Genomic DNA, 23,221 nt, shown 5'->3' with positions numbered 1-23,221 from the left:
GTCGACAATCTCAATTACCACATCTAAACACACAGCAGATTAAATATTAAGAATTCTAATGAGGTGTATAGAATAGATTTGCCAAGCAATTGAGTGACTCATGGCCTCGGCTTGTTTTGCCCATTTCAAGGGAAGCGTTCAAAGATGTTGCAGATCAAGCGCTTTATATTAAGCCTTTAAAACACCATCTGTACAATCTTCATTTGCATTTCCAGAACAATGAAAGCTATATTATTATGCATTAGGTTTCCTCAGAAGATATTGAAAATTCTATTTCAAAGTTTAAAAGTTTGTATTTAGGTTTACTGCTTCATCGTCTTCTTTTTCTTTTTAGCAGGTCCAGGAGGGTCATATCAGTCATTTACCTGCATGCAGTTTTTCTTCCTCACCTGACGCAGCTACTGAAGCTTTGCTCCCAATGAGTTGTCACTCTTTGGGTTATAATTAAGCTTCTTCCAAGTTTTGGGAGTTTGCTGGAGCTTTAACCTATAATTATGTTGACTTAAATTTGTTCTGGCTGCTGCTTTATTTTAAGGTTCCATCACAGTGCTGGAAATAAATGTCATTAAGGAGTCACAAGATGTACAACATTGTGAATGATTTCATGGTGAGAGAGATGGCAAGGTCAACATTTTGAAGATGCAGGTAGAGCAGGAACATCTTAGGAGCTGTCAAGTGACAGAAGCCTAGACAGGTGAGTGTTTCTTATTCTTTTCTGCTGTCAAAATGTCTAAATTATAGTTAGAAAACATTAATCTGAAATTAAACCCCCTGAATGACAAGACATGAAAGTGAAAACTTTGTTTCTGTTGCTTTCTGATGTAAAATGTTCTATATAATTGTAAAAGTTTGACAATAAAGGACATTATAACAGAAGTGTAAGTTACATTGTTTATAAATTTGCATTATATGTTGCAGTTTTTATGTGTATATATATATATATATATATATATATATATACCCTTTCAAAAACGATTTGTGTAAATTGGTTCATTAAATAAACAGCCTGTGTCTGCACTCAGTCATGGACCGTAATTCTGTTAATTAGGGTCACTAAATTTTAAAAGCACCTCTCAGTTCACCAGCATTGCAAAATAAACACGTCTCTATAACTATTCATCAACACTGAGCATGTTAACGCTCATGAAAGTGACGGAATATTGTGATAGCACCTAATAAACTGTCAGCTGAGAATGCACATAATAAAAAGACTGCATGCAGATACTCGAGGATTCAAAATCCCTGTAAAACTTCAACGATGAACACGCATAATGCCGAGCTGCAGCGTGGATCAGCACAGAACGAAGGGTAGGTATTACAATGCTTCTGCTTTCTCAGCACAAATGTCTCCGGGATTCAAGTGGGTGTCACATCTTTTTGTAGTTATGAAATCGAGATTACAAAATATCATCTGAATCCCCTTATCTCCCCACAAGTGTTTACACTCTAAGTGCTTAGTAAAATGCAGTGTATAGTACGGCTTGAAGCGAGACTATTTCCATGAAAAATACTGCAGCTAAAAGGGATTCCGGTGAAGTACTAGATTACATCACGAGTGAGAAAACCACAGGTCCTGATGCAGCGAATGGGCTCGACTGCACAGGCCTGGTTTGGTTTTGGCCAACAGTTCAACTAGTTCAAACACAGTGACAGTAATCACAGTCAACACTTCTCTCTCAGAATGATGGCAGGTTGATTGAGGCACAAACTGCAATCTACTGGGAGGTCAGAGGTTAAGGCAGGATAGAGCGAACGAGAGGAGTTGTACTGGAAGGAGATGTCGACTGAGGCGGTGGGGGGTGAGGGGCTGAGCAGAAAAGTCTGAGTAGCCAGCAATGCGGATAAATAGTGACAAGATGCCAGAAAGAAAGGTGAAAAGAGAAGACGGGGAGAGGATTCTGAAGATACAGCGGGAGCAGAAGGAACTCACGGATGCAGGTAGGCTGGATGCCAGTCCAGGTGAGATCTGGCAAACAGAGCCTGGTGGTGGAGCCCTGCAGTATGTGTCCCTGTTGGCACTGGAAGTCGACTCTGCTGCCCACCTGGCCACAAACAGACAGCGCACAAAGTGGAAAGAGTCAATACACTGATGCAAATGCCAATAGGCTCCCAGCATCACATCTAAAGAGCTTAGAAAAAACGCTGTACACCAAACTTTTTTTTTAAATGATTATCTGTAGTGTGTGTAGGCAGATGGAGACAATTCCTGAAGGCGATGCCCATGTTTGTGTTCCCAACTAATGTACAGACATAAAGAGATGACTTTGTGGCAAAAAATAAGGAGCCAAATGGTTTTCTATTACCTTAATAAATGACTTATTTTCAGCTACTATCCCAGCAGACTGCTTAAAGACAGTATCGACACACGACTGTCTCATTCTGCGATGTCAAGATAGTGGTAAAGTTGTTCAGCAATGCAGAAAATGCAGGACTGCAGCCATTACATGCACTGATCCAAATAAGCTGCTGCTGCTTTCATTTGGGACAAATTCCAGATCAGATATTTTGCTGAATGTTGTGGAGAAATCATTTGCACTTAACTTGTAAGTGACACTCTAAGAGCAGCAGGGAGGAAATAAAATGAAATACACTTGCTGAAAGCATCTCAAGGGAGCCACCGTGCACACACCACTGGTCATGATATCAATTTTTCTGACTATGATGCATTTTTGCATTGCTTGTTTTACACATTCCCTCAAACGTTATCCAGCGCACATTATCATAGACCCAGAAATGCACCATATCTTCACGCAAACATTCAAGAGGCTGAGAAATACAAGCAGTTTTCTTCTTTGTAACCACCTGGGATGGAAATGTACACACTTCAGTGCTACATTCTTGCATCATATAACATCATCCAAAGGAATAAATGATGATTTTACCTGGAAGTTCCCCTGGAAACTGCCCATTCGACAGAGAACTGACAACAGTTAACGCAATGGAGCTTTGAAAGATGCTTTCATCTGCTCTCACCTCTTAAGTATAACAGTCTTCAAATATCACATAAGTTGTGCTAGATGAGTCTGTAACAGTATATCATGTTACACACCTGCTTTACAGGTGAGGATTAGGGTTGGAATTCAATAAATCCCATCTTTTAACCCTTTGATGCACAAAAAGGGTCAAAAGTGACCCAAATTCAATGGAAAATGGGTATCTCCTGACCCACGCTGCACATCAAAGTAGAAGGCAGTAGAAAGTGTCGTACTGAACGTCACGGTTTCGTAAGTTTCTCATAGTATGTCATCTTTATACAGTGTGTGGAAATTAAGGGTACAAATTGTTACCATATAAAATATCAATTTGTTTTAAATTTAAATATATGATTCCCCTCAGTTCAAGTACATAACAGTCTTTTAAAATATAAATCGATTGCATTTTTCCTCTTTTTACCTTAAAGCCTGTTGTGTAATTCATGAAGCCGTGCTCAGGTGTTCCTGGGTTCTCACACGTGGATCTTGTGGGTTCTAGAACAAGAAAGCAATGTGACAATAAGGGATAAATTTGGAATGACAGTGGGGAAATGATGACCATGACTGAGTAGATGTGATAAAATGACCAGAATAAGTGGACCATCCTGAACCTTTAGCTTTGAAAGTTTAAAGAAACTGACTTTGGTAACTTTCAGTAATTGGTGAGACTAAGATCCATTTCTTCAGCTGTAAATACAGAGCATTTGTACAATGAAGACAAGTTAAAAACAGAAATATATCATTCTTGTGGTTGAGTTTTACATCAGCACCAGTTAAGAGCCTATTGATTCTGCTTCACCTTGTGTTCTGCTATTCATGTGAACTGCTCGTACTTTTTGATCGTACCTGGCAGACATCATGTTTGTTTGGTTTCATGACTTTTGTTATTTCACTCTAAAATGTGCATAAAGCCTCTTGGATGCGGAAATATCAGATGCTGGAGTGACATCCTTGGGCTATGAATAATGTAATAGCTAAATCAGCATACAGACTAATATTTAATACCTATACATCGAGGCTGAGATCCGCTCCAGGTGCCGTCCTCCTGGCACATGCGTGTTGTTGATCCCACCAGCACATACGGGGTGCTGCAGCTGAACGTCACCTCCGACTTGAAGATGAAACTGCGTCCTTCGCGCCGTCCTTTGGGAGGCGTACCGGGATCTCCACAGAACTTGGCTGCAGAGGCAGATACACACGTGGACAAAATTGTTGGTACCCCTCAGTTAAAGAAGGAAAAACCCACAATTCTCACTGAAATCACTTGAAACTCACAAAAGTAACAATAAATAAAAATTTATTGAAAATGAAATAATCAAAAACAGCCATTACTTTTGAATTGTTGATTAACATAATTATTTAAAAAAACAAACTAATGAAACAGGCCTGGACAAAAATGATGGTACCTCTATAAAAGATTGAAAACTATTTGACCAGAGTGACATGATCAACTCAGGTGTGTCATTTAATTGACATCACAGGTGTTTCCAAACTCATAATCAGTCAGTCTGCCTATTTAAAGGGAGACAAGTAGTCACCCTGCTGTTTGGTGAAAAGGTGTGTACCACACTGAACATGGACAACAGAAAGCGAAGGAGAGAATTGTCCCAGGACATCCGAAAAAAAATTATAGACAAACATTTTAAAGGTAAAGGCTATAAGACCATCTCTAAACAGCTTGAAGTTCCTGTGACAACAGTGGCTCATATTATTCAGAAGTTCAAGACCCACGGGACAGTAGCCAACCTCCCTGGACGTGGCCGCAAGAGGAAAATTGATGACAAATTGAAGAGACGGATCGTTGGAATTGTATCCAAAGAGCCCAGAGCAACCTCCAAAGAAATTAAAGGTGAACTCCAAGGCCAAGGTACATCAGTGTCAGATCGCACCATTCGTCGTTGTTTGAGCCAAAGCGGACTTCATGGGAGACGACCAAGGAGGACACCACTGCTGAAAAAAACTCATAAAAAAGCGAGACTGGAATTTGCAAAAATGCATGTTGACAAGCCACAAAGCTTCTGGGAGAATGTCCTTTGGACAGATGAGACCAAACTGGAGCTTTTTGGTAAGGCACATCAACTCTATGTTCATAGACTCAAAAACCAAGCATACGAAGAAAAGAACACTGTCCCTACGGTGAAACATGGAGGAGGCTCAGTAATGTTTTGGGGCTGCTTTGCTGCATCTGGCACAGGGTGTCTTGAAAGTGTGCAAGGTACGATGAAATCTGAAGACTATCAAGGCATTCTGGAGAGAAATGTGCTGCCTAGTGTCAGAAAGCTTGGTCTCAGTCGCAGGTCATGGGTCTTCCAACAGGACAACGATCCAAAACACACAGCCAAAAACACCCAAGAATGGCTGAGAGAAAAGCGTTGGACTATTCTAAAGTGGCCTTCTATGAGCCCAGATCTGAATCCCATTGAACATATGTGGAAGGAGCTGAAACATGCCATTTGGAGAAGACACCCATCAAACCTGAGACAACTGGAGCTGTTTGCTCATGAGGAGTGGGCCAAAATACCTGTTGACAGCTGCAGAACGCTCATTGACAAATACAGAAATCGTTTAATTGCAGTGATTGCCTCAAAAGGCTGTGCAACAAAATATTAAGTTATGGGTACCATCATTTTTGTCCAGCCCTATTTCATTAGTTTGTTTTTTTAAATAATTATGTTAATCAACAATTCAAAAGTGATGGCTGATTTTGATTATTTAATTTTCAATAAATTTTTATTTATTGTTACTTTTGTGAGTTTCAAGTGATTTCAGTGAGAATTGTGGGTTTTTCCTTCTTTAACTGAGGGGTACCAACAATTTTGTCCACGTGTGTATGTGTTATATTGCTGACATGATAAGTTAAGAGCCAACAAATCCAACACAGATGTTACCGACCACCCAAGATAAATATGCACCGACTTCAGCACCCTGCTCCTGTTTACGTCAACACTGATGCCCCGTTGATGTGCCATATATATTACAAATATTCACCTCTTTTTCACCTTACAACTTATAAGGAATTTTGCAGAAAACAGTCAATTGAATGCAGCATTCAGAGGACTATTCAGTGCTTCACTCAGAAATAAAAAGGTGTGTGGGCTACTGCTGTACCCACACACGATCAGACCACGAGCACCTACAGGGGCTTTAACTGCTGCTGTGAGTTTTGTTGGTTTCCACAGGCATTTTATCATATCCTGTTTGTTTGAGTGCCTGACTGTTAAAATAATTGTTTTTCTGTAGGATTTGGAAAATCTTCAAGGACTGAATTATTCAAATTGCACTGGCATAATGTTTGTACAAAGTCTTTCTTATTGCATGTGGGCAGACATACTGACATCTTTGTCTGAGGGCGAATTGCTCTGTCTAGTTTTTTATTTTGATATTTTTCCATTTCCTCCAAGAATCTACCTCTCTTACTGCAGGTATGTGGCGATTCATCTTGGCAGCAAAGAGGGAGTGAGGGAGGTCATGGCTCTCACTTTTAGATCAAAATAATTAGCAAGTGAAACATTAATTTCTCTGAGTGAGCCTTGAGGTTAACACGACTGAAGCCATCTGCTGCTGCTGGTGCTCTCAGAGCTGCTTGCACGATATGACTTTTTTAATAGGACTCCAGCCACAGCCTCGGCAGATGAAGCTCAATGGATTATCACCGCTGCTCCCTCAATTTATTGCTTATAGACATCTAATCAAACTGACTAGAATAATTTCAGCTGAATGAACTTGATGGTGAGAGAAGTCAGCCATTTTACAGTCTGCCAACGTATCTTTCTATTCGTCTTATACTTTACATCCATCCATTAATCCACAACCATACTGATCGGTAAACATTACTTGTTCGCCGTGGGGGGTTTAGAAATGCTCAGTCTATGTGAGAGCAGAGACGAAGATGAGAGTCACAGCATTCAGTCATGCAGCCAGAGCACTGCGGGATCAAGCCAATAATAAGGCAGGCTGCTTCTCCAGACCCGACATGTGCTGCTGCATGGAGGTCTGGAGACAGAGATAAGTTCTTGTTTCCTCTCTTCCTAGAACTCAGGAACCAACAGGGTCTTCCACCAGCCAGCCCCTGACATAATAGATATCTAGTAAAAGAGGAGATTAGAATCCAGCCCATGCAGGAATGGCTGAATAAAGCCATTACTGCAAATACTGTTATCTCAGAAACAGATCCTTGTATTCAGAGTCATATCTTCTCCTAGAAAACATGTTTGTCTATAACACAGGTCCCCTCTGAAAACAATGCATTGCGATTTTCAACCCCCCACTACGCAATAGTTTGACTGTGTTTGATATGACAACAAATAAAGATGCAAATGTCGGTTCTGAAAGCTATTCTAGTCACTTTTCAAATGGCATTGTGAGACTTAGCATTCAGATGGCATTTTTTGGAGGACTGACAGAACAGACCAAACAGGTGACATGCACATCAGTCATGAGCTTCAAGCAGCAGGAAATAATGTACTGTTTTATGGATATATAAGAGGAATGGCCCCAAGCCAAACCAAGCTCAGCATATTTAATGTCCCTGTGTGTGCATGTGTGTGTACAGTATGTGTGTGAGGCTGAAGGAGGGAGAGATGAGTCAAACTTTCTCTCTCACATCGCCTCTCCTCTTCCTTGATGAATTATCAATGCTTTTAAGTAATCAGTATGCAGAGACCAGATTCAAAGCTGGGATCACAGACTTGTCTGTGCAGACACATGAACTAGCATTCTCTGACACTGAAATATGCTGTTTCCTGTGTGTCAGTGCAGGGAATATGAACATGCATCTTCATCCTATTTGATAGAAAATGCTTATAAAAGTACAGATATTAAGATCTGATTTTCAGATTCCTTGCATTCCTGCAGTTTTGCTGAACAGTCTTCAATTAAAAAGTGCCAAGTTGAAAAGGAACTGCAACAGTATTTATGAAATATAGAGCAGTGCAAAGATACTATGTCAAATAAACACCATGGCAGTGGCTTCTAAATTATTCTGCAACCAGCGAAATGTAGTAAATGCATCAGGTTTCATCTGGAGCAAATGTGTATTATGTAGCCAATAGAAATCTGATTATTCTTACAGCTGAGCTACACTTTTATTGCTACATGGAAAATATCTACAGTCTACAAGTTAATGCAATGTACTGACTGTTTCTTAGAAATTATCTTTTTAGTTTTGTGTCATGCAGAGATGCAAAAAACATTACTGGCCTGTGTGCCTTTGTAGCTTCTCTGTTTAAAATATATGTTTACATTAATATATATATACACACACACACACACACACACACACACACACACACAGTAATGGTCAGTAGTATAACTACCCTGTAAGCATTGACACCAAGGATTTATCTCTTAATAATGACTTCACAGTTTATAGTAGCTACCACCTGAGAGTGCTGTAGATAGTGCTGTGCTGACATTTTAATGCACAGATAATAGCCTTCTCTACACCAAATATGATCAGCATTTTCTTCCCCTTTGTTCCCCTTTTCCAGGCTCATTTATTTGCCTTGGTAAACCTAGGTGATTTATCACATACATGCTCCCACTTTGAGGAATGCCGCAGGAGACTAACGTTCTTTACAAAAGTTGCTTATTGAACACAATGAATGATATTTATGGTGAAGAGCTCTTAGAATGTGCCAATTAAATGTAATTACTGTGCCAGAAACGGCTCTGTGCCTGGACACTAAACAGTGTCATGGAACATAAAGGTTACTCGCTCACACTGCTGCAGGAGGTTGTTTTGGGGGTGCTGATGCAGAAAAATGATTGTAGTGTGTCGGGGGATGTCACTGGCTATCACAATTGCAGCAGACAGCTTCTAGGCATGGTGCATTTACCAAGTGGACTGTTATCCATGTTATGACCAGCTGACATGTTTAATCCAACACAGCGATGCAGAACTGGAATACAGACACCAGTGAACTTCAATTAAAACATGCCTTTAGCTTTGCTAAAGCATATACAGAATAGAATAATTTTATTCATCCCCGAAGGGAAATTCAGTATCATAGTACATATCTGGTCATAACTGGAAAATATGGCCCTTTATAGTTAAGCAGTATATAAATCAGGAAGCAGTGTGCTCATTCATTTACATGAATTACAATAAACAGCTGCCATGTGGTCACTTAGAGGAGCAAATGGCTGCACAAGGTGCTGTGCTTCTATCTGCATGGCCACAAACACAAGCTGCCTGTCAGCTGCATCTCACGCTAACTACGCAAATGAGCACCTTGTGAGTAAGTATGTCACTGTCTTTTTCACTGTGTGTGTCCATGTGTGTCTATGTGTGTGTGTGTGTGTCTGTGTGTCATCATAGCACAATGTGGAGACCTCCTACAGCAGGAACTACCACAAAGGCAATTTTTAGTATTTTGGCAGATATTTTTATGTCTCTGGACAGATTTTGTCACAGTGGTAGCATCTCTACCATGTAAAGTGCAGCCATCAAATTTTACAGGTGTGTAGCTGACATCAAAATGAAGGCTGAGTTTGAAGATGGGTGTTAGATGACTGTGCAATGAGTGCTCGAGGATCAGAACCTCAACTGTTGCCGGACATCACAGCTGGTGTGATCCCATCACAGATGGTCTCTAGTTTTATTCTGGGGCTTCACTAGTAGCTTTGCATAATTCACAGTTTAAAGAAATCATTATCCATCTTATTTTTCCTATTATGTAGTCTCTCAGCCAAGTCTCTGTCTGAAACAGGAAATCTTAGAGCAAACCTCTTTAATGTCCACCTCCCTAAAAGATCGTTGGTCTGATTGGCCGACTACCAGCAGCCTCGGCACTGCCTTGTGCTGTTGTCAAGCTTTGGAAAGAAAACTGTACACCTGCAAAGTAGCAAAATTCCTTATTCTTGATTAGAAATGGACATTTTTCAATTCTATCTGTACATGTTTGAGCCCACATCTAATCAGGAACATCAGATCGGACAGCATGAACATCCGCAGCAACAAAGATGACAACAGGATGTATCCATTTGATAGATGCTATGGTCATTATCTGTTGTAACATAATCTAGGGTTTAGTCTTTCAATTGTGAGCTGCACAGAAAATGTCTGTTCTGTACATCCCGTTAAGTAGTTAAGCGTTAGTTGTATATGTGAAAAATGCATCAACACTTCGACTGAAGTAGAAAACCTCTGCAGTCAGGGTATTTCCCTTTCAATTCTATAATAATACTCGATTAGATTGTTTAGCAAGAATGGCTGTATACATTTTCCAAAGAAAACTGTAACTGGATTTTGTGGGTGTGCATGAACATTGGCATTGTTACATTAGAACTGAAACTAAGGAAAAGTATAATTTGTCCTCTTTAAATGCACTAAGTGATCAGTCTCAGATGGTTTATGTTTGTAGTGGTGCAACATGTGTTCCTGAAAAAACATCTAATTTCGCTCAATTCTGATAGCAGAGATTACTTGCATAAGAGAGCTGCAATAATCAGTTATCCAAGAGGAGCACTTCACCAGTGAAAACAAAAGGGCTGCCTACATCCACTAGTTTAAGTAGCGATGCTTCAGGAAAAAAAACAACACATCTTTCAGCGCTCAGCGTGTTGTGCTGGATTATTTTTTAGTGGCATTTGTTTAATTCCACTTTCTCCAAACGTACATTCAAGTGAGTTCTAACACACACAGAGAGAGAGGGGAAAAAAAACACATGTAAGTACTTTACCCTTCTGGATATTTAATTTCTGTCAGACTGATATAGTGCAAGAATGATTCAGATGACAGCCAGACACTCTTGAGCAGTCATGCATCCCAGAGGTTATTATTATGCTTGCAAAGACGATTCAGAGATAGTCTTAATGTAGTAAGTAGCATAAGACACTCCACTTGTGGGTCCACTCAGATCATCATCTTCATCATCAACATTGTAGCTTTGACTGTAGGGCTAGAGGTCAAATCACTTTTCATATCATCAAAATGTAAATTAGAGGTTTCATTTAATGTACTAATGTTAAAATATTAATTTTTGCTCATCCTGAACAGGTACAGTCTAATGTCCTTCTCCTTCATATTTTTCTGTATTTGATTTTCAAACAGTCATTTGTAGCCGCATAAAGTTGATGAGGGTATGTTAACTGCTTCCTAAAAAGCCTTGATGCTCTGACAAGGGGCAACACCGGTAATGCCCCCTCTGCAGCTCTGTAAGACTGTCGTATTATAATTGTATTGTAGTTCAGCTTTTCCACCAAGGTCCTGGTGTTACATTTCATGACTTATTTATGACTTTCATTAATTTCATCAACTTGAAATAATTTGCGAAGAGGTGTAAGCGGGTTTGCCTTAGAGAACACAACTTGAAACTAATGTAGTGAGAGTATGAGACGAGTGTTAGAATAACATGCAGGTATATCGCTGTCAGGAGACCTTTAAAAATTACCTGTTATGTCACGACTTCCCCGAAGAAAAATGTAAAATGTTATGACTACCTCTCGGATTATTATACCTCTCAATATTCCATGTTTTCACAAATTTCATGCACCGTGGAAATCCTGGTAATTTCACATGCAAAAGTATGAGGCATGGCAGAGAATGTTTTATCTTTATTTCCCAATGATGGAGTATAAAATCATGATCAATATGTGAGGAAGAAGGAAAGCAACAGGATGCCAGACTTTAATTAAGAGTCCAACATTTCTTAAGCTAGATAATGTTTAAAAAGCGACATCAAGGCATCAAGAGAAAAGACCCAATTTAGCTCACTGTGTGAATTGCCACATTTCAGACAGCAGCAGAAATGTCACCAAGTCCATTTCAGTCTAAACACAAAGAGATTTCCTCTATAGACGCCTGTAATTACCATTATAATTATCATAAATGTAGGTACAAATTAGGGTGGCAAAGAATGACTCACGCAGACACTGAGGCAGGTCTCCGCTCCACGTCCCGTTTCCAGTGCAGGTTAACACAGCGGGGAAGGAGAGCTCATAGCCAGACAAACAGCTGTAGCTCACACTGGTTCCCCACTCGAGCACTGAGCCCTCCAGGAGGCCGTTGGGGATGGATGGAGGTGTGGGACACGATACCACTGTGGAGGAGAGTCACAAGTTTATCAAAGTATAGTCAATGCACATAACAGGTCCAGAGACATTTGAGTCAAAACAAAGTTCAAATGAGCTTCAGCAGCGGAAAGTCAGCCGCAAACAGGAAGAAGTTGGAGTTGAGGGTATTATTTGCTGTCACTTGAAAACCAAGAGATGTCTAAGTCAAAACAAGAATTTGAACGAGACCATTCAAATGTCCTGAAAATATAAGATTCTACACTGCATGCACAATTACTAGGCAAATTGTATTCTTCAGGATTCATTTTATTGTAATATTTAGGATGCACTCAGTAAATCCAAAATATTACAGAACCTCAACCCTGAATGTTTAGCAGAGAAAAAGTGAATTTTGACTTTCTCACAGGAATATATAAATATTCAAAATTGATAGGTTATTAAAATATTCCATATATTCACTTTTTGAAGTGTCACAATTAAGAAGCATAAAGTGGCAATTAAATGACACTTTTGGCCCTTTAAAAGTATGCAATGAATATTCATCCTGCATGCTGAGTTTGTCAGATTTGTACACCAGCAAAAGTGGCAACCACACCTTTCCAAATGCTAATCAGAGAGGTATGCTGCCTTCACTCACTGTGAATCTTACATTTTAAGTCAGATGGGATCTTGTTGGCTAGCCTAGTAGTACTTTACACAGATGCATGTAATGGCAAATTTTCCTTGAATGCTGTTTACTACTTCCTGCACTATTGCTTGAAGAAACTACTGCCTAGAAACTGGCAGGAGGTTTTTGAGTTGACTTTCAGTCCGTCTTTATATCTCCACTCTGAAAAAGGCCCAACTAGCTCATCCAGGCTCATAGTGACGGCAGCCAATATCAATACCTCTCCTCTAACCCGCTGGTTTCTGACTCACAGTGGGGTCCATTAGTGATCCGGTCTCAGACTAATTAATCTGGTCCATCCACTGGCTTTCATTTCATCTGTCCCTGACACCTTTGAAGATCTGTCCCCAGATATTTCTTTGCCGAATCTCGACACTTCAATGGTGGTCTTGTATCAGCCTTCTTTACCTAAGTCATGTCTCTGAGCACTTCACACCATATACTTCTGGACTCTCCAGCTAAGCTGGAGTTCTGCAGTTCAGTAGCACTGGAGGATAATGGAGTCAATGGAACTTCTGGCATGTTTACTTTCTCTGAAGCTCTCTGCAGTCCTTTGCAGTTATTTTGAACCTTTTCTTCTCAATGCATTCCTGCTGTCTATTTGCTGCAAAATGTTTGATGTCTGGTGGGCAAGCATCAATAATTCAGCTATTTCAACAGCGTTGCATCCATCTGAAAAGTATTTTACAAATATTTATGTTCGTAAAATCTCTTTGTTTTAACCTGAAGAAATGAAGCTGTCTAATAATTGTGTGAATCATGTTAATCCACACAAATAAATCTCTAAACACGACTTTATCCAATAAGCATTCAAGCTGCATAAAAATATGTATAGAAATAATATACACAATACTCAATTACTGGATATGTAGTGTAAAGCCATAGACACAAGAATGAAAGATTAAAAAAAATCTAAAGAAAACAGTTTCTTTTACTTTGAGTCAATTGAACCAACACAGCTATCTGCTACAACTCAAGGATAACAGACAAGTCTTAGAGATAATTACTGTGATTTATGTGGATTTACATGGATATGGCTACACCCTGGGCCTTGCGTTTCTAATTAAAATTTTGATAAACGGTGACGGCGGGAGTAGTGTTGTTTAAATGTATTAGACATCGTAATAAACTCTCTTTTTCCCCCCTAGTAAATTGTCATTCACACAGATTTTATCTTTCCATTCAGACCCAAAATGATAAAATATTTCCCTAAGGGCTTCTGCTTTTAAACCCAGCAGGATTTAAGTTAGCTTTTACATGCAGGTCAAAAATGAATATGTTTTGTCAAAATTACAATTACACCCCATTTACTGCTATTTTACAGATATCAAGAAGCAACAGAATCTGTACAGACTCACCATTCAACACAGTGTGGATTATGACTGAGTGAAAATTAGGTCTTTAGCCCAAAGAAATAGTCTGTGTTTTGACTATAAGGGATTTTTCTGCCATCTCCGTTTGGAGTATACTGAATAATATCTGTGAGAAAAGAGGGGGCATCTTGTGTCTGTGTAAGCTACAAACTTCCTGCTCAACAAATGTAATAAATGAATGCATAATAAAGCTCAGAATTTGTTCTGACACAGTTGGAGATGAACCCATGGGGACGCATATGGGATATGGGTTTTAGGGATGTGAATAAATTATAGCAGTTGTTTTATACTATTACTATCCTCCCTCAGTACCCATCATTTCCTCAAGTCCTTCTTTCTCTTTCTTGTGTCTGATGAAACCCTTGAACAAACATTGGCAAATTGAAGTCAGACTTCATTCAAGCCTTGCAACTGCTTGGCAAGATCAGATGTTTAGTTTATAAATCTACTTACTTAAACTGTCATGTTAACACCACAGTCTCCAGCTGAGATTTAGTCCTTTGGCAGCATGGCAACACAGTAAGTTTCATTTGCAAAATACATGACAAAAATACACACAGAGCCAGATGAAGGCAGATTTAAGAACATTGCGGCGCTGAGCAGCATCACAAGCACCAGCTGCATTAGTGGATGTCATAAGAAACACCGAGCTTACTACTTTAAACCTCCAAACCAGGAATGTTCCGACTGCGAGTGCTATGAGAATATTAACTTCACAACATCCAAGCAACTTGGCAAACTGCATGACAGACATCATCATGCTGTTTTTAATACCTAAATAAGATTACAGCTGGTAATTTCACTTCCTTCATTAGTTTGCCAACTGTTGTCTTGGGTTGGATACTAAATATGAGTACAGTTAATTTATGATTTTAGCTTGAAATTCTGTTTTTTAAAAAAGAATCAAACATGTAACACTTAATCTATGATCCACAAAGAGAACAAAGGCATTTAATTAGGACTAAGTATTTCATTCCAAAAGCTAAAATAGCTGTTCAATTCCTCCCTTTCTGACAAACTAGACTTTAATCATCCTTATTTTATTTACATAATTCAGAAAGCATTGACTTCTGACTATTTAAAACCATTTCTACACTTCCTCACATATATAATATGACAATAAGCTGGCTTTATATTGTGACTATGACTGTATTAATAAAAGCTAGACACATGATGGGCATCTCTCCTGCCATGTTAGGTTTAGTTTTTTTCTTTTTTTTCTACACAGTGAATTAGAATAAATGTGGAGCAAGCCACTGCGGGATATTCACACATTCTCTCCAAGGTGGAATCGTCTTTTGTTCTTGGTTGGCAGCGAATCCAAAAAGATTTCCATATGGACATTATGCAGCAGTGTACAGTATATGCTTTACAAGTATGCTATATTTAGAAAGATATGTAGGCCATGGTGAACAGTGAATAAAAGTCACAAGTAAGACAATCTGTGTATCATTTCTCTTTTCATATTCAATTGAAAACCCAAAGCCAGAAAACCAAAAAAAATAAAAATAAAAAATTATTTTACGATACATTTATGACACAAAACAAAAAAGAGCAGCCTGTTATTTGTACTTTCAATTTTATGTTAAAGTTCAAAACAGGAAATGAAAAACTGGGCAGTGGACCAAATTTGATTTTGATGTTCTATTTCTAAATTGGTTATGAAAAGAAGGAATGATACATGGATGAAAACCACACTAAGGTATTTATGCAGAGCAATCTGTTCTTTGTTTGGTAATGTAATTTTATGGCTCAGGTTCCCAAGGAGAAACAAGTTCACTTGAAATTGTTCCTCTTTGAAGTTGATGAATTAGTAACAACTGTCATCAGTTTGGGATTTCCATGTTGTTGCTGCCGAGCCTTAGAAAAGAAGAGACACTTCATTATGAATTACTTCGTTTAAATGCCCAGCTGGATGCTGTAACGTAGAAAATTGGTTACTCTATGCGTGTGCGTGTGCGTGTGTGTGTGTGTGTGTGTGCTGTCTTACAGTATGTCTGTGTGGAAGCAACAAAGAGGGGGAAAGAGAAAGTCTGAAGATTTCAGTGTGTGCAACGTGTGCAAGTAGGCAAATTAGGCTGATTATAGGAGTAGGCCTAATAATCCTATAAGCAATGCATCAGGAATTACTTTAAAAAACTGAAAACATTATAAAAACGAAGGCATGGGTGGCAGGGAGAACTGAATGAGAAGCAGAGAGTGTCCCCATTTTCCTAAGTAGTTCTAAGCAGCATTAGTGCCTCTTAGCTGAACATGCCAAACCTGGGATACAAACTGAATCCTTGCTGGGCGAAGCTTACGATGCGTCATCTGTCGCGTGTATGTGTGTGCGTGTGCGTGCGTGCGTGTCTGCACATCACACACAAATGCTGTGGCTGAATCTGACACTCACACATTAAGAACAAAATTATGCACATGTAAAACCTTTTTGTCTCTTTCGGTCTCAGCTTTTCTCTTTCTGCCTTTTCTTCATTTCTTCTCACTTCCTTTCTCTCTCCCTTCCTGGAACATTAGCTCACATCACAGTCGCACATCATCCAGATCTATGACAAGATGACAGATGCCCTGCATCATGACAATTTCAAACAGCTCACCCTGTCTGAACAGCTGCACCTTCAACTTAAACCCAATCATGCAAAAATGAAAAGGCAAACAATCCTACTGGAATAGACACCGTTTCCAGTTTCACGCGAAAGAAAATAGATATTTTCTCAGTCCTTTTCTAAGACATCTTGCTGCGTAGGCTGTCAGTGAGAGATGATAAAAAGCTGTGATTACCAATGTGCTTTTCTAATGCTTGTCCTAGATAGTGTTAGACAGAGACCAAAGAAAAGGAAGAGAACAGTGACAAGGGGAAAATAAAACTTGAAACATCTGTATTACTTCCTTATACTTCATCCACGATAAGAACGGAAAAATTAATGTAGAGTAACCACTTAGTAATCAAACTCCTCTCTCTCGTCTTTCTTTTATTCATTTACCCCATGAGAGAAATAAGTGCTATTGGGAAAGTGAGAGCGGCAGAGAGGTGAGAAGAGGCAGGAGAGATCCGGTGGCTCACTCACTAATGCATACAGGTCAGAGCGACCTGACAGCACTCAGGCAGCCTGAGCGCTGGAAGAAAACGTGAGGTTGTGTAAGCATCTGTCTATTTATACGTGAGAGAGAAATTTCGGCAATTGAATGCTCCCATATGATGGTATGTATGCATGGTGGTGTGTGAGTGTGTGTGTGTGTGTGTGTGTGTGTGTGTGTGTGTGTGTGATGAGAAAGCCTAAGCGCTGAGGGTTTCACTACCCCCATCAAGCTCACCAGGATCGGGCTGCCTGAGCTGTTGCTGTGAGGATTAGGGCTTGGAGGTTAACAGCTTCATGCACACATACACCCACATGTTTCTCTGTGTCCCCATTTAAACTGTTGATGCAACCATCAATTCATTCAACAACTTCAACATACAATGGAACAGGGCATGTTAATAATGAAACGTGCTAATAAAATATTACAATCGATGTCAGTTTAGATGTTGTAAACTTCCAGGCAAGGTCGCAGCGGGAGCCTGTGGAGGACGTTTGCATGTGGCTTGAAACCAAAGCTCTCTATAAGCTGAGCTAAGGAGTGGAAATGGGACAGACTACTTCAGGATCATAAAAGATTCATTCCAACTTATTTTATGTTCATCACATAAAACAAAAAGTTCACAATAGACCATCTCATACTCATCTTATTGTTTTTCTGTGCATGCATGTGATATCAAGTAAAATCTGAGTTATAGGTAAGGTTAGTTATTGAGATAAAAATTCTTCAGGAGGGGTGGCGTATGTCGATTTTTTCGCCAATCAGTAGATCAATGTTTGAAGAGCCTTCAGAAACAATGTAGCTACAGTCCTGAAATTTTGCAGGATCATCGATGTGTGCATATGGACTTCATGGGTACAACCCTGCTTTGATAAAATACCCACCATAAAACTTTATTGTTCAATCTATGAGGTTGATTTTTTTTCCTCTGATCGGCATCAATCAGAATTTTAAAAACGTAGAGTATGGTCAGAGGCATATTTTATGACACAAAATGTATTTATGGCCAACATTGGAACATGCATTAAGCAGGTATTATGGTGAAACCACTCAAATAGTGTCCCAGGTAGAAGCGTTGTACAATGTTTATACTGGGCAAAATCAAAAATCCCAGTTTTCCAACTCATACTCCTTCAAATAATTTTATTCAAAGTATTAATATAAGAAGTCATGTGTTTATGTCAGATTTATTTATTTTTACTTTGTGCATGGGGCATTTAGTGAATTGAAGCAAAATGATCCAATAGCATCTTTTATATAGGGTGTATGTACAAACAAGAACAGATTTGCACAAGAAGTCAAATAAGATAAACAGGCTCTGAGTTTTTCCACAATTCTCGGTCCCTTGTCCTAAAAATGTGTTTGTTTTTCTTGGTCTTGCCTGTGTATATTTCTCTAACAGGTTGTTTGTTAAGCTTTTCTGTGTACATGTCCATCTCTCACACTCTGCCTCACATTTCATTTGTCCTTTCCCATTTCTCGAGAGGCAAACATAACGACAGCTTGCCTCGCTGTAACTGAGACAGAAGCCTGGGAACAGTTCCTTAGCAACAATGAGCCACCATTTGCCTTGTGGGCGCTTCCCTTTCCTGGTGTACTTCTGAACTGTTCACTGCACAAGTTAATCTTCCCTGCAATACTTACTTTTGGGTGTCAACGGCAGAAGTGCTAATCTACGCCTCCACTCGAGCATCATAAATCATCGAGTGATGTAGCGCTGATGGGTGTACAACACCTGAGTCCTCTCACTGGGTTTTTAAACTTTGTTGCTAATCATAGAGTCGAGAGCTCACAAACTTAGAGAGAGGAAGCCAATGATTAACTGCTGGAGTACAATTAGAGGGATCCTTGTTGTGCTGAAGAGGACTTCTTATTTCAGTTCCTCTGACATCCATCATCGGGTGTCAGAGGAACTTGTAGCCTTGGCTCTGAGCCAATACAGGTGCAGCTCCAGATGCAGGTGTAGGTGAAATCACTGTGTCCTGGATGTTATGTAGAGATTAAATCCTGAGAAAAATATTGAAAATTACTTGTGAGTGTAGACTTGTGTAAATGCAAATATCCGCACTTTTTAAAATACAAATACACACATCTCTGTTGAAGACGTCCATTCTAATGTGTCTTTGCTATTTGTGTTATCAGGGCACAAAAGTGAACAGTACAACATTATCTGATGACACAGGAAGTCCTGTGTCACCTTCCTCACTAATCTCATTAGATCTCTGAATGCAAGCATGTACTTTATATTGTACGTGACAGTGTGCTGGAGTACCAAGGTTGTTACAGCACGGTCTGATGGTTATCAAGGTTGACTGTCAACCGCTGCATGTGCATGACACAGTGTATGGAAAATGTGTGTCTGTGGGTGGCGTTTACCTTGGCATGCTGGCATCGTTCCACTCCAGGTTCCATTGGTGGTGCAGGTCCTGCTGACAGCAGCGTCGCCTCCGATCATGACATAACCCGGCTGGCACATGAACGACACATTCTGGCCCACTGTGATGTCATCACCAAATCTAAGCCCATTCGCTGGGATACCAGGGTCGCCACAGGTGATCACTGTCATTAGCAACCACATATAAAGAGCTTGCATCAGAAAATGGTGTAGAGAACATCAAACATACTTTGTTAAAAAATAAAACATCCATTGATCAACACTAACCTGAATGCCTATTCATGCTTTGGACAGAGTGGTGAGCACAGGGGAGGGTCTATGTTATATTACTCTAATTATTTTTTTTCCTATTTATAGTCTTCTTGTAGAAAATCGCTGGTTGTATTTTCTGGCATTAAGACATATTCATGCATTTTATAGTTTTATTCAAATGCTATCAGGAAAAAAGTATTTTTTCAGGTTTAATAATTGTCCTCTCAGCCACAAACAAAATTTGCTTTAAATGTTTGAAACATCTCTGCCATATACAGTTGAGCATGATATAAATTGATCACCAAATAAAACATTCAAGAATCCAAGGGTGAAACTGCACCTGGACTCACAGTTCTTCAACAGTACTTCATATTAATTAATGTGATGATTTTCTAAAAACAAAACACAAAAATGTTGTGTTTGTTGCCACATCGTTGGTAATGTTGAGGTGTTTATCTGATTCTGATGTTTAAAGCAATAGAAACCTTTCTTTAAAAGCTATAGTGTTTAAGTAGTGTGGTATTTTTGTATTTTTAAAGTCACTTAAACGATTAACAAAACAGTCATCTTCTTGAGTTGTGCAGCGTAAAGAAGACTTGCACATGTAAACATTCTTGTACTGTAAATGGGGGATTAATGCACGACACATTGGCTCCAATGTAAAGACACAGTGAGTGAAAAATCTTGAGATTTTTTTATATTGAATGATTTAAAATTCACTAAATATGGCGATGTATTGGATTTTACTTGATAGCAACATACACCTCCTAGTTGTCAACTGAAGTTTAAAAGGCCACTTGACAATTAAGCTTCATGAAACATGAACGTTTGCTTGTGTTGTGCATTTTCCAACAGTCTGATGCTGGTTGTGCACAATGTAATCAAGGTAAACACAAAGAATCATCATGCATAAAGCAGCTTTCTTTAGACACAACATCATGTAACAAGATATTTCTCTGCACATGGAGTGTGCTAGGCAATAAAAATAACTCAAATGGTTTCCAAGGCATCTATTAAGGTGTTAATTCATGTGAAGACATGAACTGTTGATGATTTAGCGGTAGCCATATTAATGCACTCAAAGTAGGGATGCATGTTATTGAATTTTTGCTGATATCTTACATTTTCCAACCTATTTTGGTCGATTGCCAACACTAATAGTGATAAATGAACATATTTCCTTTCACGTAACCGCAGGAAAAAAAAATCTATTCTCTCCTTGAATTAACATGTAATGTGATGGCAGCTGCAGAAAAAATACAATGCTGTTCAAACATGCACATTCACTGGCCAAACTGATGACATAAAGAAAACGTTTTAATGTGTTAAAGGCATTATCTGCACTATATTAACCAATACTGATGATGAAGCCAATATCACTAAACTCAGACTATCACCTCACAACATCTATTGTGCTCCTGGCCCAAGAATCAATCACAGTAAAACAGTGATCCCTCACATATCCACATTCCACCACTGCAGGGATATTTTTTTGTCCGATTCCAGCGGAGAACTCATTTAAAACCATAATAATAATGTTGAGGAGCTCCCCTTTGCCAGTCATTTCTGTTCAGTCTCTTCTTTTCTTGCCTTTTCTTGGCTTCTTATCGTGGCACACTTTCTCCAAAGTAAACAGATGGCTCACAGTGTTGGCCCACTACATTGTCAGGTCTTAACCCTTCGCTATTTCTGATAAATACATTTATTTGCCAGCCTTTATTTGATTGCTTTTTACAGACCTTGTTTCACCTCACAGGCCCTAATTTGCGTGCACTTATTAGAAAATCCTTCCAGACTTGTTCACCTTAATGTACGAAGCCAGTTGGAAGCACATGTCTGTCCCTGCGTACGCCTCCTGCCTTAAATTAACATTTGTTTATTTTCAGTTGCTGCCAAGGACTTCAACACTTGGACACACTTATCACTGCTGAGTGAAACTAACTTTGTATCCTGTCATGATTCATCTGAGAGTTGCTGGTTGTGAGTATAAAGGAAAAAATGGGGTCCTCACTTTGCCACTAACTGAGGTTTTGGGTTGATGACAGTAAGTCCTTGCTTGATTCAAAAGTTAATCTAATCCTGGACATATCTATTTTCCAAATTAACACAAAACAACACTGACAGGTTGGAAGGTAGAAGAAACTTTGCCGTCTAAATTTCTGAAATGTTGAGTGTGTTTTCTGTTTATTCAGAGGAATTCCATACAACATCCTCCTCAGATTTTCCTACACACTATATTTATGTCAGAAGAATAAAACACAGTGCATCTGGCACTGACATACGTAGTGTTTACAGTCATTCAGAATATCTGCAGTTCATTGGGAACCTGTTGTGTAATAAATAAACTAACACGTCATCTTTATCTGGTTTTCTTTGCATTATGGGTAAATACACTGCTTTGTTTTGCAGCAGTTCAGTTCAGTCTGTGTCACATCACTTAAGTCTACATGGATATATTTATCAAGCTATACAGATGTGGCATTTACCTGTCCAGCTGGTCATTTTCTAAAAAAGTCTGTCCAGCAACCTGTCTGTTTAGAAACAATATTCTTATTACTTGGTGTAACTTCAGCTTCCAGTTTAGATCAGATGTATTCTGCACCCATCACTCCATCCTAAATTCCCAAATAAGACTTTGAGGAACAATATATAACATTGATTTCTGCTCTGCGAACAAATCCAAATAAACAAATGACAAATAATGTTTCTTTTTCTGGAAATTGCAGTCATTATTTACTTGACTCCACTGTTCACCAAGTTGTTTCCTTCTCCTCTGCTCTCCTCTCTTTTCCCTCGAATACCCTCTGGCACTTGGCAGGCTGTCATTGTAAATAAGAAATTTTTCATAATATCTTGTCTGATAAAATAAAGGTTAAATGAAATTACAGTGCATCCCGAGGAAGACAAGAACATGTGAGGCAAACTTTGAGGCAATCCATTCAACGGCTGACTCAACACTACAGATACGAACCTCACAGTGATAGAAGAGAGAAAAGAATCAGGTGATCACCAAAGTCTTTAAGGTTCATTGTCTGGAAAACAAGACTATATGTACACAATTTTGTGCCGATGCATCAAATCCATGCAGAGATATTTCACAGTAAATATTAAAACCTGTTGGAAAAATGCTATGTATTTTCTGAGTCAAATGAATATTAGAATATTAGCAATAGAAATGCATTCATACAGTATTTCATATTTAATCCAGCACAGATTCTGAATTGGAAGCCTGGACTGTAGTAGCCAAACTATTGCCTTTACAGCCATGTTAATGTGGAGTCAATAAATCTTTGGGTGACTGTGAGTATTTGTGTTTCCCACAAAGCAGATCTGCTGTTCAATTTGACTTGGAGCCACCAAAATTACACATTATCCTGAATCAGGCATGAAAAGTCTCTCTAAACACAGGCCAAAAGCATCTGGCATGAATAAAAGACTGCTCATACCAGTTTCAGTTGGTATCAAACAAAAC

At 39.1% G+C, this 23,221-nt stretch overlaps 1 protein-coding gene across 6 annotated transcripts in view; it reads right to left on the bottom strand.

Annotated features, from left to right (window-relative positions):
* The window catches only part of LOC110966116 (CUB and sushi domain-containing protein 3-like), a 241,430-nt gene that overhangs the window by 16,576 nt on the left and 201,633 nt on the right, over window positions 1-23,221 (bottom strand). For 5 of the 6 annotated variants that reach the window (XM_051956535.1, XM_051956536.1, XM_051956538.1 and 2 more), the window contains 5 exons: window positions 19,479-19,661; window positions 11,840-12,013; window positions 3,978-4,151; window positions 3,394-3,467; window positions 1,931-2,042 (listed from right to left, as the gene is read on the bottom strand). In XM_051956535.1, the coding sequence (XP_051812495.1) occupies window positions 1,931-2,042; window positions 3,394-3,467; window positions 3,978-4,151; window positions 11,840-12,013; window positions 19,479-19,661 (717 nt within the window). The other variant, XM_051956539.1, reaches the window with a different exon arrangement.

The sequence above is a fragment of the Acanthochromis polyacanthus genome, chromosome 12, assembly GCF_021347895.1.
Source record: "Acanthochromis polyacanthus isolate Apoly-LR-REF ecotype Palm Island chromosome 12, KAUST_Apoly_ChrSc, whole genome shotgun sequence".
In the NCBI taxonomy this organism is placed as follows: domain Eukaryota; kingdom Metazoa; phylum Chordata; class Actinopteri; family Pomacentridae; genus Acanthochromis; species Acanthochromis polyacanthus.
This window is presented reverse-complemented; position numbering and strand designations above follow the sequence as displayed.